Source organism: Chinchilla lanigera, unplaced genomic scaffold (genome assembly GCF_000276665.1).
Source record: "Chinchilla lanigera isolate Chin_1 unplaced genomic scaffold, ChiLan1.0 scaffold00117, whole genome shotgun sequence".
Taxonomy (NCBI): domain Eukaryota; kingdom Metazoa; phylum Chordata; class Mammalia; order Rodentia; family Chinchillidae; genus Chinchilla; species Chinchilla lanigera.
The window spans coordinates 4569107-4584962 of NW_004955518.1; the positions used below are offsets into that span (position 1 = coordinate 4569107).

General features: G+C 37.9%; 1 protein-coding gene across 1 annotated transcript in view; it reads left to right on the plus strand.

The window, feature by feature from the left end:
* Vwa8 (von Willebrand factor A domain containing 8) overlaps positions 1-15856 on the plus strand; it is a gene marked incomplete at its 5' end in the record, with an annotated part of 371699 nt that overhangs the window by 217326 nt on the left and 138517 nt on the right. The window contains 2 exon segments of the mRNA XM_013506956.1: positions 4133-4338; positions 5925-6076. Of these exon segments, the coding sequence (XP_013362410.1) occupies positions 4133-4338; positions 5925-6076 (358 nt within the window).

A 15856-nucleotide genomic window follows, 5' to 3' on the forward strand; every position in this document is an offset into this window, starting at 1 on the left:
TTGCTTAATCCATTGGCAGTGTTTAATACGGTTCCTGCCGTTGTTCATATCTTTCCCTTCATACATCTTGTGGTTGGCTTCCAGGACTCCCTTAGCTGCTTTCTCATTTCCTTTTCTACATAGTTGTCATTCCTTCTCAGCTTCCTTGTTGGGTCCTTGGTGAAATGTCTAGAATCTTCTTCTACCTATCTCTACTCATTCCCTTGGTAAAATGAGAACATGTCATGTTTTAATATGTCACTTACATGTGGTGTGATTAAAATAGGGTGCATGTTTAAATTTTTACAACGTTTATTACAGCAGAAGACGCAGTGCCACTGCTGCCTCACCAGTCCTCCCTGTCTCTCCAAACATACCACACTTACACCATCTTTCCTGTCACTTTCTGAGCTGGAAGTTCTCTTTCGTGTCTTAAATTGCACTGTTGCATCTGCCTCGATGGCCCAAATTCTTTCAAAATGTTACCCCTGCCAGGCGTGGTGGCACACACTGGTAATCCCAGCATGCAGGAGGCTGGGACAGGAGGATCTTTGCAAGTTCACGGCCAGCCTGGGCTACAAAGTGAGCTGAAGGCCAGCCTGCACTGCGTAGCGAGACCCTGTCTCAAAACAAACAAACAAAAAAAAAATGTTCACCCTTTTGACTTTAGAGAAGAGCCAGAAGTTGCACGGTGTCAGACGTAGTGCATAAAGTGGATGAGGACACACCGTAATGTATTTATTAGATAGAAATTGCCACAAATGTTTTGAATCAATTCAGGACAGAGGGAGCCATGGAAAAATACTCACAAAAGAAGATTTCCACAATTGCTTCAGAAAGTCACAAGAACTGTGGGATAGTGTCGGAAGTGAGAAGGTTTTGAGGGTGATCACTGGTGCTGTATCTTTTCTGTACTTTTTAAAAGTTGTTATGAAACCTTCACCACTGTCTTGATGCACCTGTTGTCCCACACTTGTTTCCCGTGCGGGCCTCTCTCACGAACTTCACGTTCAGCTCTGCTCCGTGGCTCCTGGGTCTTGGATTAACACCTCCACATGACCTTACTTTCCTCCTAAAGCTGATTTATAGTCTTTTTCATCTCCCCTGATGGTACCTCTATTGTTAGCCCCAGAAAGAGATACAATACATATTTTGGTATTGAAAATTGGACCCAGGGCCTTCTTACTGAGCTACATCCCAGGGCCTTTTTATTGTGAGTTTTTTGTTTACTTGGTTTTTTTCTTTCTTTTTATTTTGAGACAGGGTCTCACTAAATTGACAAATTTTTCTGGCTAGGGTTGAATTGTGATCCTCCTGACTCAGCCTCCGAGAGTACTGGGATCACAGGTGTGCACTGTCACATCTGGCCACAAACGCTTCTTTTCTTTTCTCTTTCTATTTCTTACTGTCTATCAGGAAATCTTATTTGCTGTACCTTCAAACTATATTCAGAGTTACCTTATTCCCCTCACTTCTATTGGCCACCATTCTGTCCCAAACCATCCTTATGTCTTGCCTGCATTGTTCTTTTTTTTTTTTTTTTTTTTAAAGATAAAAGGAGGGAAACATTAACAGACATACAACATTTTACAACATATCACAAGCACAATACAGACAATACAGAGTTACAAACAAAGTGGTAGGGAATTAACAATGGTGGTTGTATTACATATTGATATCTTCAAAGTTTGCCTGCATTGTTCTAATATTCCTCTAATGCATCATCTCCCTGCTTCAGCTGTTATCTTTTGTCATGAACCATGAAGGATCTTAGATTTTACTCTCCTTTTCACCAAAAAGTTAGGCTGCCTCAATTTTGTGTCTGAAGATACTTGATTCCTGGGTCAGACAAAGAGATTGTTACAGCAAAAGCAGTAGGCAGAGAATCAGCATCCGCTGATTCCTTGGGGCTGTGTCCCCACAGGGCAACATGAAGAGGGCCAGACACATGTACTTGAGATGAGATGCTTTATAGAAGAGGGAACCCTAAGCTTAGCTAATCCAGATCTTCGCTAGTGGACAGTAGCATGCCCTGCCTTGTTCCAGACAAAAGGAGAGAGTGACTGTCTTCTGAGACTGCTCCACAGTCGTTCTTGGACGCATGGTCATTGTGCTCAGTGTCTCCCCTAACAAGCTACGCGCATCGATGCTAGACCCATGAGCACATCTCCCAGCGCATTTCAAACTCTGTTTTTTACTCCCCGTGGAAAGGCATCCCTGGCTTCCAGTTTTACTCAGATATAAGCACAAGCATTAGAACAGTCTACAGTGTCTGGAGCAATAACGTCTTCCACATCCTATCCTGCCTTGAACTCCTTCCCTAATACTCATTCTGCTCCAGCACTCTGTTGTCCTGCTTCTGCCTTCTGCATGCCAGACGTGCCTGCCTTCCTGGGTGCAGCAGTGGCTGGACCCACTCCCGGGAATGCGCTGCCCCCAGATACCTGCATTTGCTGGGATGTCACCTTCTCAAGGAGGCCAGTCTGACCACCCTTCCCCACCATTACCACTGTCCTATACTGTGCCTCTTTGAAACACGCACTTTCTGATATTCACCTTTATCATTTATCTCCCTGTGCTAAAATGTAAATTCCATGAGGACAGGGGGTTTTTGGTGGCTGAATGAAACAAGGGTCAATAATCTTCTATATTAGTGTTAAATTTCATTTTCAGCAGGAAAGGCAAAAGCTGTTCTACATGTTTATATTAGCAATTTTGAAGCTATGAGATGAAAGTTTGAAGTTATCACAGCTTCAGTTCATTCAGTCACTTTCTATTCTTTTGCCACTACTTGGGATTGCATCCAGAGCCTTCACTGAGCAACATTCCCCAACCCTTTTTATGTTTATTATTTTGAAATACATCTTGCTAAGTCACTAAGTTACCCAGGATGGGCTGAAACTTGTGATCCTCCTGCCTCAACCTCCTGAGTGCTGGGATTATAGGCAGGCATCACCATGCCTAACTGCTGAGTTCCCCTTTAAATACACATGATTACACATACACACACATGCATGCACGCACACACACACGCAGACACCATGTTTTTATTCAGATGATTTCTAAATTAAAGTAAGATCTCACTGGGCATGGTGGTGCTTGCCTGTAATCCCAGCACTCGGGAGGCTGAGGCAGGAGGATTGTTGCAAGTTTGAGACCAGCCTGGGCTACAAAGTAAGCTCAAAGCCAGCCTCAACTGCATAGTGAGACCCTGTCACAAAAAGACAAAACAAACAAACAAACAAAAAAGTAAGATCTCTTTGCTACCTGGCTACATTAGTTCTTGCTCACTCCAGTTATAAGTCTGTAGATTTAAACAAACTTTTAACATGAGAAACGCATCTTTTCAGCATGAATTACATTTCCCTAGTAGCCTAAATTACAGGTGAAAACTTTGTTTCTACATTCCTTTTCTTGATTTTAATTTAGACAATGCCTCTGCGGATTTCCCTTCCTAAAACTAACCTTTAAAGTACATTCAAATAATCTATACAAAATAACTCATTTGGAAACTGATATTAATTCCTGCTTTTTTAGTATACATAAAGAAGCATTCATGTGTGATGGATGTGTGTCATTTCTGAAGATATTCACATTTGTTAAAAAGGCAGTCTCAGAACCATGATAAGACTATATTTACATGAATGAAAAGGAATAAATCACTAAAACTATGTTCACTTGCATGTACTTTTTAAAAGTACCAATGCAGGTCTGGAAAAATAAATGCATGAACTGTTACCCCTGAGTGGCTTTTGGGGACAGATAACACTGGCAGAGACATAAAGAAGACTTCTTTGTGTTTTATTACCCTTCAAGAAACATTCAGTGGTGCTGGGGATTTAGCTCAGCGGCACAGTGCCTGCCTGGCAAGCGCAAGGTCGTGAGTTCAATTCCCGGTACTGGGAAAAAAAAAAAGAAAGAAAGAAACATTCAGTAATATACAGTGTTTTAGTAGAAATAAACTCATGCAGAATGAACCACCCTTCACCGTTTTCTTCTGCTTCAGTCATTTGCTTTCTTCTCAGTACCACTCCATAGTTGGGTGGACTTTTTGTGCTTGGATGAGCAACCACTGACACTTTAAAATGACCACTTCCTTTTCTCCTGTGCATGAGAACAGATTAGCTGATTATGAGTCTTCTCTTTCCCTTAGGTGACATATTTAGCTGCCATGCAGTTGACAACCCCAAGCCCCACTCGGAGCTCGAAATGCTCAAAAAGTATGGACCAAATGTGCCTGAGTCCATCCTGCAGAAGCTTGTGGCTGCTTTTGGGGAGCTGAGGAGTTTGGCCGACCAGGGCATTATTAACTATCCTTACTCCACGAGGGAAGTTGTCAACATTGTCAAACACTTACAGGTATAGCACACACGTGTACACAGATGTTTCAAAGAAGCTATCAGTTTTTTTCAGGCTGCACAATTCATACTAGGTCTTCTAATTTCTGTATCTAATCATTAAAGTGACATGATATGAAGTGTCTGTAATCTAAGTCACAAATCTGGAAGACCAACGAACATTATCTATTTAGGCTTTGAATTGTCTTTGCCATTATCAAGCCACTAAGGAAATTGGTGGAGGGTTTATGTGGGATGAGGTGAGGCAGGAAAGTGAGACAGTGAGACGGGGTGAAACACTACTGTTCGGTTGTTTGACTTTGTACAACAAGCGTGTGGGGTCTGAGTAGAAAATATTTTCAGTTTGAAACAAACGACATGGAGATAGAAAACAGAGTAGGACCCAACAATATTAATATAACTGTAAATCTTACAAGAAAGTTTTTATGAGAAAAAGTAAGCACTAAACTATGTAGTCCACTCAGTAACAAAACAAAAACTCTTGTAAGTTCTTATATAACAAATAATAGACTCCAGGCTAGCCTAATGATTCCTGACCTCACCGTCATCCCCAGCCCTCCAAAAAAACCCTGAAAAGAAAAACAGAGTTGGGAGCAGGGTTCAAAGATTCAGTTGGACAAAAGAAAGAAGGACGAGAGAGGGGAGGAGGAGGGGAAAGGAAGGAGGAAAACAAAGATTCAGTTAGACAGTTAAGTATGAGTTTTTGAGATCTGCATCTATAGACTATAGTGAATGCAATGTACATTTTAGAATTGCTGAGTTAGTTTTTAATGTTTGCACCATAAAAATGTATGAACAGTGATGGCTTTGTTAATTTACTACTTCTATAATGTGTATGTGCATATATATGTGTGTGTTTGTATATATATATATATATATATATATATATATGAAACTATCATTTTCTGTCCCATAAGTATGTAAAATTATTATTTGTCAACTAAAAATATGTATTTTGGGAAAAAAGAAAGCTTTGATCTACCTGTAAAGCCACACAAAGTTCAATTTAGGCAGCTTAGATCCCAACACCTAAACAAAATCAAAGCATAGACAATAAAGGACCCAGAACTAGCAGAACACATTTAGTTGTAGTGGTACTTGTTTGCTTTTCCTCTGTTTTCCCTATTTCTCTTTTCCTTATACTTTCTGTGTTCTTCCTGTCTTTGCTTGTTGATGTATCTGTTTTTATTTATTCATATACTATGAATTCTCTAAGTACTTCTGTGTTGATACTGAACACTGTCCTTTACTGAAGTAGCATTTTTAAACTGGCCTATCTGGTACTCCTTTTAAAGCCAGGAGGTTTCAGAGAACAGTGGCAGTCACTGAACCCTAGGATCTGAATCAACATTTAAAAGGAAGAACTGTTCTTCCTCAAATTCTAGTACTTACTTAAAAAGGAAAATATGATTAAGTAATCCAAGCAAACAACAAAAGAGAAAAAGTGTGTATTCCTACTATCGTTATCTAACAAGGCCAGGAAATTTCTGCTAAAGTTCATTTATATATCATTGTTCTATCAATTTGGTAAGTCTTGTAGTGTTATGTGCTTTATCACATACATAATAAGATTTTTTTTTGATACAGAAATTTCCTAATGAAGGCCTCTCCAGTGTGGTTCGGAATGTGTTTGACTTTGATTCCTACAACAATGACATGAAGGAAATTTTGATTAACACTTTACACAAATATGGAATACCTATTGGAGCAAAACCTACAAACGTGCGCCTGGCAAAGGAGTAAGACAAACTCATTGTTGATAGAATAATCTTGAGCATTACTCTTCTGATTCTTAAATGCTGATAATTCTTGCTCTCCTATTATATACTTAGCTGAGCTCATGTGGACATCATGTTCCATGAATAAGCTTTTCAAATATATGCTGCTATTTGCTGACTGGTTTTCAGTTAAATAGCATTATTTTTTAAAAATAGCATTATTTATAGACCTATAAATTGAGAGCTTTAATTATTATAAATATCCTATGAGTAAATGTAATACAATCAAATAAAGGGAAATATTTGTTTCTTTAACAGTCTCTGTTTTTTTGTTGAAATACTATGAAGTCTCATTATTTCATAATCCAGAGCAAAATCAGTATACATGCAGAAAAAGTGCATGAAGGGCAATGTATATTTTGTTAAGATGTTCTTATTTTTGTCACCATATAGTTTTACTTAGGTAGTTTCTAAATTTATGATCGTATTAACTTAGATTTTTGTTTACTTATTTACGCTTCAAAGATGAAAAAAATAGTGAGAATAAACAGGAGGGGCTGGTTGCCTCCCTGTTGTAATTACAGGCTACTTACTGAACATTAGTTAGGAATTTAAAAAATATCCTGTTCACTAGAAAGAAAATAACAGACTGTATTAGTAGTGCCAAGTTTCTTGGAAAATAATTGTAAGTATGTATAGCTTCTTGCTAATACACCTTCCATCTTTATCTGTAAAATGAGTCAATTAGCAAAAATTTGTAAGGGTCAATAATTACTCTTAAAGTAAACTATTATTTGATTTTAGTGTCATATAGGAGGCATTATGCAGAAAACATTTGTTAAATATAAATCATTGATTAAACCAGCAATATATATTTTTCCTAAGTATATACATCATTCTTATATATTTTAAGTTGTTATAAAAACTTGTCATAGAATATACCCATAAAATGAAGTATTACAGTATCAGAAATTTCTTAAAGAGAAGCAAATATTTCCCTTTCATGAGAAAAATGCAAGGTAGAGGTATATTACAAATTATGAGTGTAATATTTTGTATTATTCAGTACATTTTTTCAGGAATAGTGGATGTCAGTCACTATTCTATGCACCTTTCTATGTAATACTGTTTTACTGATTGATTAGAGGTCTTTATGGGCATTTTGAATCTAGGTCAGTAATTTAATGGGTATAGCATATCTCCTATGTTAGCAAGTTCAATAAATTGTTTTTAATATTTTAACTTCCATTTCTATTCATGTTTTTTTACTTTTTATAAACTATATCTTTATTTTTAGTTGGAAATTGTTTTCATTACTTTAACAAATTTATACAGTTAAGAGTTCTAGCTTCATGGAAAGTAGGCTTATGATTTAAAAATAACTTTTTTAGTACTCTTGCACTACTTTAAATGAAAACTAAAACATGTATGGTTGGTACAATCAATCATAAGAAAATTGTTGGCAATTTCAGTTTCTAAGGGAGACAGGTTCATGGATTAAGTTACTCATTGCCATCCTCACTTTTGAACTAAAAAGTTCTTGCCATGGAATGTTAATATTTGCTACAGCAAGCTAATTCTAACCCTAATACTTATGAGTAGAAACAAAAGTATAGCACACCTGGAAACAAGATGGTCACATACAGGCTTCAGATAGAAATGGAAACAACCAGTTGTCCACCCACTGCAGATAGCTAAAAATAAACTTATAGCAGATGTAGAGGATGAGTGAGTTTTCCTTTGGGTGGAGATAATAGTAGACCATAATTTGCACAATCATTCAAAGCATGTTTTTAACTGTAAATTACGGTGACTTCACTAGTTCAAAAGTCCTGATGTAGCTTTATTGCTCTTCCATGAAATCCACAGGTTCCATCACACTATTTAGATCAAATTATCATCCTCATACTTAGAGAGGGTAGCATGAAAAAGTGAACAAAATAGTGGCTTGGGAATTTAGCAGTTAGTCATATATTCAACCTCAATAACCTGGCTCAGACACAGAGAAGCCGATGAAAAGACAGAATCTTGCCCTCTGAGAGCTTGCAGTTTAATTTTGGTCATTTGAATTTAAAGAATTATTTAACTACATGAGTTCCCTGTTGGTAAACTGAGAGCATTTCATTATAGATAGCTGTTATGGTTTGTGTCTGACTGTCCTCCCAAAGCCTCTTGTGGTCATGGGGTTAAGGTTTTTGGAGGCAGCTGAATCGCGAGTTTGTGATTAGTTCATAGTCTAGAGCTGGAATTGGCGGTATGAGTGCTACAGCTGCCCTAGAGTGTGTAGCTTACATACAGTATAAGGGAGAAAAGGAAGCTTGCTCCTCCCTTTTGCCCCTTTTTGCTCTTTTGCTTTTGCTGTCTTTGCCACCATCTGTCTGTTGTCCTCTGCCGTGTGCCACCCTGCCGCAAAGCCAGTGGACTACAGACTTGAAACCTCCACAAACTGAGCTAAATAAACCATTCTTTCTTTAACCTTGGGTGTCAAGTATTTTGTCTCAGCAGTGAGAGAAAAGTAACTAAGACAGAATTTGGTACCAGGCCGGGGTCATTGCTGTGACTATGCTTGACCATGTGGTTCAAGAGCCTTTGGGAATGGCTTGTGGAAAGAGTGTGGAGAGGCTCAGAGATGTCACCTGAAAGATTAGAGCTGGAACAGCTTAGGCAGTCCTGTATGGGAGATTCTGGTGAGAGGGCAGAAGACCAGAAAACTGGTAAAGATCAGGCTTGGGGGGTTTCTGCTGGGAAGAAGGACTGCACTGGCTGCTCGACTCCAGATGATGTGTGTTATGGCTTGGCAAAAAGTCTGTCTGCATTTTGCTCATATCCAGAGACTTTGCCTGAGACTGAAATTAAGGCCATAGCACTAACTAATCTGGCAGAAGAAATTTCAGTGTAGTTGGATGTTGAAGCTGTGACATGGCTGCTGTTGGGGGTTTTAAGCCAGATCTATGTTGAAAATCAAGAGCAAAGAGCCCAATAGAATGATTTAAAATGTGAATTTGGCCAGAAAGGAAGCTACAGTAAAGCTGTGGACTGCAAAGATAGAGCTGAGGAGATCTCGATTGATAAGAAGGAGTAGGAGAATATTAAAGATAGTCCGAGGGCATCACAAGAAGCAACAAGTCTCTACCCTTTGTAGCCTCAAAACTGCAAAAGTGAAAGACTTTGCTTTGAGGAGAAAGCCACAGAACACTATGTTCCAGAATGGTGGTGGCTGCACCATGTTCCAGAACAGCAGCAGCGTAAAATTTATTCTTCAGAATTGGATTCAGAAGCACTTGACCCCTACAGCCAAGAAAGAGGAAAGCCTTGCTACTTCAGCTAGCAGAAGACCTTGGCATCATCCACATGGTGCTGGTTTTAACTGCATGCAGAATGCAAGAGTTGTGGGGTTAAGAAGCCTTCCACCCTGATTTCAGAAGGCCTGGGAGGCCAGGCAGTGTGCCCCTGAGAGGGCAATGTGTGAAGCTTTGAGGATGAAGCCAAAGGCGCAGTGGAGACCCCAGAAGTTTGGAGAAGCCAGAAACATGGATCATCTGAGGAAACCTGCAAGGAGAGAGCAAAGCCAACCCAAGAGAGAAGCTGTGGGAGCTACAACCACTGGATGTGCCATAGAGACAGAGCCACTCAAGCCCTTCTGAGCTCACAATTCACTACAGATTGCCCTGTAGTTCCACATGGAACTACAGGACTTAATGTTTGCCTTGTTGAATTTTATACTTGCTTTGGTCCCAATGCTTGGTATCCTCTTGTTTATACCTTTTTGAATGGTAGTATTTATCTCACATCATTGAACGTTGGAAGTGTTTAACTTTCTTTTCATTTGTACCTGGGCTCACTGCTAAGAGTTTGCCTTATATCTTGGAGGAGACTTGGGACTTGGACTTTTTAGCAATGCTGAAACTGTTAGGACTTTACAACTCATAGAGATGGACTAAATGTCTTTTACATAAAGGGATGTGTGTGAATCTTTGGGGGGGCCAGGGGTGGAATGTTATGGTTTATGTCTGGATGTTCCCCCCAAAGCTTCATGAGGTGATGGGGGGGTCAGGCTTTTTGGAAATGACTGAATCTAGAGTTTATGATTGGTTCATTGTCTAATGTTGGGATTGGCAGTGTGAGTGTTCCACCTGCCATAGGGTGGGTAGCCTGCATACACTATAAGGGAGGAAAGGAAGCTTGCCCCTCCCTTTTGCCCCTTTTTGCTCTTGTTGCTTTTACTGTCTTCTGCCACCATGAACTGTTGCCCCTCTGCCGTGTGCCACCCTGCCTCAGAGCCAGCAGATTACAGACTGAAACCTCCACGAACTATAGCTAAATAAACTTTTCCTTCTTTAACTTTGGGTGTCAGATATTTTGTCTCTGCAGCAAAAAGAAAAGTAACTAAGTCAATAGTGTTATATAATTTACTTCCCACATCAGGACTTCAAGAAAAAATGATATTTTTGAGAATGGAAGGGGGAACTATTGCTAATAACTCTTTGTAAAGACATGTGAAGTAAAACTGTCCTGGTCCATGCTAGAATTGTAGTTAATGTTGTTATAGATCTTCACTAAGGTTCCTTTTTAATCTAGCATGTTTTTCACTTTACTGTCATCTTAATGTTTCTCTTGCCTGCAAAAACCAAAACATTAAAAGTGAAGTAATACAGGTTAAACATTCCTGATCTGAAGATCCAAAATCCAAAATGCTCCAAAAGATGACCCTTTTTCATTGCCAAAATGATGCTATAAGTGGAAAATTCCATACCTGACCTCAAGTGATAAGTTACAGTGAAACTGCATAATATTGTATAAAATTACCTTCAGATTGTATGTATAAGGTACACATAAAACAATGAATAAACATAGTGTTTAGACTTGAGTTTCATCCCAAGATATCTTATTATGTATATACAGATATTCCAAAGTCTGAAAAAATCCAAAACGCTTCTAGTCCCAAGCATTTTTAGATAAAGAATACTTAACTGTTGCTAATATTTTCATTTTTCTTTCCAGAATATCACACAATTGATAGTAATCATGTAGATTTCTGAAAATTTAAAGCTGTCTCCATGGAGTCTAAGATTTGACATTTGTAGACTTTTACTAAAGGTTTTACTGTACTGGATCTTTGGCTAGCCGGTTCTTGTAGGCTGCTTCCAACCAAGTTGGTAGGTTTTGGATTGTTGAATTTCAGTTCCTAAGAAAGGAGGAGGATAAAGTAGTTCAACTGCTATTAACATACTTTTGCCCTGAGTGAAAAATTCTTGTTACAACCTATTCATTTTCTTGTTCTCTAATTTAACTATAGTCCTTACTGAATGGGAGCAAAATTAAATCGAGTATAGAACAGGGTGGTCATACCCACTGTCATGATGATTAAAGATAACTTGGTCACCCATAACATATAACTTAAAAAGATAAAAGGCACATATTGTAGCAAAGGGAAATTTTTACACGGAGTTGAGATACAACCACTGTGTGTACAGTCATCTAAAGCTCTTTTCTTAGCTGTATTCAGAATATACACTGGCTATTCAGATATGGTGATGTCATTTCAGTGCTCTTGGGTGAAATTCTCTAAAGAGGAATGCTGTGACTTTCCTTTTCGTTTTCCTAAATAGTGCAGTGTTGTCACCCATCTCTTGAGTCTCTACACACTTTTTAAAGACCCATGGTAATGAGACAAATCAAATTTATCTTCTTTTTTTTTTTTTTTTGAGACAGGGTCTCACTATGCAGTTCAGGCTGGCCTTGAACTCACTTTGTAATCCAAATTGGCTTTGAACTCACAGTGATCCTCCTGCTTCAGTCTCCTAAGTGTGGGGATTATAGGATTGAGCCACCACACCCAGTTTAAATTTATCTTCTTTAATAAATCCTTGCTGAACTTGGTAGTTTTAGACTGAATTTTGTTAGGTGGTTATTTTTCTTTGCTTGATCTTTCTGTATTGTATCTCCTATTCCTGATCTACAAATATATTCCTAGATCTTTGTGCTGGGATCAGAATTGGCTACTTAGACCCTCACTGTGATGGTTAATCTTATTGTGACTTGATTGGCTTGAGAGATTAATAAAGCACATTTCTGGGTGTCTGGATGGGTATGGAAATATGATCTTGGGGACAGTATTTGGCCTCTGGCCCCTGGCCCCTTCCTCTGGAGTGTTCTTCCCTGTGCTGTGTTTCCCAGCCACGATGACATGAGCAAGTTTGTTTCACCACGCCATTCTGCCATGATGCTCCTGACCACAGATTGAAACTTCTGAATCCATAAGCCAAAAATGAATCTCTCCTCCTTAAAGTTTTAGGCATCAAGTGTTTCATTCCAGCAATGAAACACTGACTAATACGTATGCACTGAATTTATGCCTCTCTATTAATATGTCCTAAGTGTATTTTTTTTAATTGTCCTTTTTTAAGTTTCTAATACCTGAGAAAGGACATGTCAAAGAGATGATGAACATAACCAAATAAGGAGGCACACTGGGAGAATTGTTTAATATAAATATGCTTTCTGTAAGGTTTGAATTTAATTCTGTGTTGTTTGTTCTCTAGAAGCGCAACTAGTCAAAAAAGTAATGGTGTGTGTTATATGCACAGACATACACTAATCTGATTTTTCAGTACTATAGGCAGAAGTGGTAGGATTTGCATTAAAAGTTGAACTCCTGACTTTTAGATGTCATTTTTTGATATGTGTATGTATGTGTACATATGACATTTATTACACAAACATAACACAATTTGGTTTAAACATCCAACCAAGGGCATATAGATTATCTGCTAAGGTGAATACAGGTGCTTATAGACATAGATATAATCTCCTAAGCAAAGTTTGCTTCTGTTTCCCTTAAGTAAGTTCTTACTTCTAAAGTTTCATTTGCAAGTACACATACTCCCAACACATTATCACTTCCAAATTAAAAAATGTGTTCCAGAATAGAACTTTGTCATACTGAGAAATATTTGTTTTAAAGAGGAAAATATCCATTTTCTTTTACTAAACTTCCATTTTGAATGACATACACTATTTTACCTTCAATTTGTATGCCATTTTTTACTTAATAGTTTTTAAGATGAATTATTCCATACATGTACAATAGAATATAAAGACTTCTAAATACAGTAATTATTAATATTGCCACAATAATTGATGCTGGTAATAGAATAATAATGATGTTAACAGAAATACTTATAGGTAACTGTCTTGGTTACTTTCTCTCGTTGCTGGGCCAAAATACCCAATGCCCAAAATTAAGGAAGGAAAGGTTTATTTAGCTTACAGTTGTGGAGGTTTCAGTCCATAATCAGGTGGTTCCAAGGCAGGGTGGCATATGGTAGAGGGTAACAGTTCAAGGCAGTGGAAGACAGCAAAGCAACATGAGCACAAGGGGAGAGCAGAAGAGAGCAAGCCTCTTTCCCTCCCTTATATTGTATGCAGGCTACCCCCACCCAGGGGGCGTGTAGCACCCACATAATCTTCCTGCCCTCCTCTTGCACAGGCTCAGGATGATACAAAGTAAGGACCCTGACCCAGATCAGTCACTTAGTTAACCTTCTAAACTTCCCAAATTGACACAGTGAACAGCATCCCAAAGGTATAGAACATGTCCTTTTCACCCCAGGCTATACAACTGCTGAGTCACTTAGCCAAGCCTCTGGACTCCTCAAGTTGACACAGTGTATCAACCATAACAGTAACTATGAACCAAGCTCATTTCCAGGCATTTCCTCTATATGAATGTACATAATCCTTACAATAAACCTAATGACATATTTTTATTATATAGATTATATCTATCTATATGTATATAATGATGTAAGGCTATAATATAGCTCTACTTCCAGATCTACAGATGTATACCTAGGTCTTAGTACTGCCATCAGAACCTCCACTGCAATATATAATTGTATTTTGTAAATGAGGAATTTGAGCTCCAGAGAGGTTATGTAACTTGCCTGTGGTTAGAAAGCAGGGTTAGTGCTGCTTTAATATTTAATATTTAATATCTGTAATATTAATTCCATTTCTTAGAGCTGTGTAAGCCTATTGCTATGCAAAGTATAGGCATTTTCTAAGTCAGATTTATTATTTGGAGAATTAAAATTAATTGTTTTTGTTGAAAAAGACCTTGAGATTTTAAGTGATCAACTTGGAATCATCATTGACCATGATGTCACATACGTATAATACAGATGCTTATTTTTCAGAGAGTTGTAACAATTAGATTAAAATTCAGATTCTTGGATTTTAGCCATAATTCAAAATGAAGAATAAGCCAAAAAGCAGATTAATATAGACAGTTGCTACAACAGAGACCACTTTAGAGACCTTTTCATTCCCATTCCAGTTTTTTCTTTTTCTGTAGCATAATGGAGGATCTTGAAATAATTCATTTAAAAACATTAGAAACCTAAAAAACCTTGTATGCCTCCTATAGATCAGAAGTGAACTAGCCACACCATTCCTTTCTGGTTTGGGACACAAAATGGCTTCTTCTTAAAGATTATGGTCATTTTTAAGCGAATCAAATATATGAAATTCTCTACCCTCTAATGTTATCTTCATGTGTTTTTGTCTTTCTGGTCTCTCTGAGAAACACATCTGTAAAGCATTTAAATGATTATTCTTTTTGCTCCAGATTCTTTGCCCTTGACGCTGTTGATTTCTTTTTCAATGCTGCTTAGTTTATTTTTAAGCCATTTTTTTCCACAAAGCACTTAATGCCTGTCTGACATTGGAAAACTAGCTATGATATACCAATCATTCATTATTATCAGTTAAGTAGAATTAAAACAAGGAAATTAAAAAGATGTAGGCTTTCTTTATGAGACAGATTTACTGAATGAAGAATGATATCCTATTTTATAAATAAAAGAAAAATGAAAACTCCGTAATTATACTATCCAGAAATAACTGTTAAATTCTTCTGGACTTTTTCCTATAATTGTCTATTAGTTCACACACTGAGAAATATTGCTTTCCAATCATTTTAATTTTTTTGAGCTTTTTGTTTTAATAGAAGACATATGTTCCTAAAAGGGGCTCTTTCTAAAACATTCATTCTCAAACTTCTTTGTTGAAAAGAAAGTTACCTAAAATGAAAAAGATTTAATTGTGTGTGACTCTTCTCCCCTAGTTCCCCTTTATTCTCCATTCCTTGGATTTTAAGCTTAAAATAGTTCATCTCATGATAACAAGCAGATTCATAAATATTATGAGGTATTCACATAAAGAGTAAAAACATTAATGTCAGTGTTTTGTGTCTTTATGCATGTGTTTAAATGCCATTATGCTTTTTAGACATAAGAAATGCTCTCATCAGACAGACTGCACATCTAGAAATGACTGCCGTGGGGCTGGGGATTTAGCTCAGCGGCAAAAGCGCCTGCCTGGCAAGCGCAAGGTTGTGAGTTCGGTTCCTGGTACCGGAGAAAAATCAAAAAAAAAAATAGAAATGACTGCCGTGTGTGACTACACTATACAAGTGTCCCGTAACCTTGAAGAAGCCTCCTGGAGCCTTTAATTACTCCTCAGATGTCCTGTTATTGGACATTCTTCCCCTGCGTTCAAGTGCTTCATTTCTAATGTTTGAAATTCTCATTTTTAAGGCCAAACAAGATAACTTCGAATTGATGAGTTCTAGAGCCATCATACCTATTGTATTTATTACATGTTTTTAATGGGTTCACATTTTAAACAGTTTAAAAATGGACCGGGGTGGGGCTGGGGATTTAGCTCAGCGGCAAAAGCACCTGCCTGGCAAGCGCAAGGTCGTGAGTTAGGTTCCCGGTACCGGAGAAAAACCAAAAA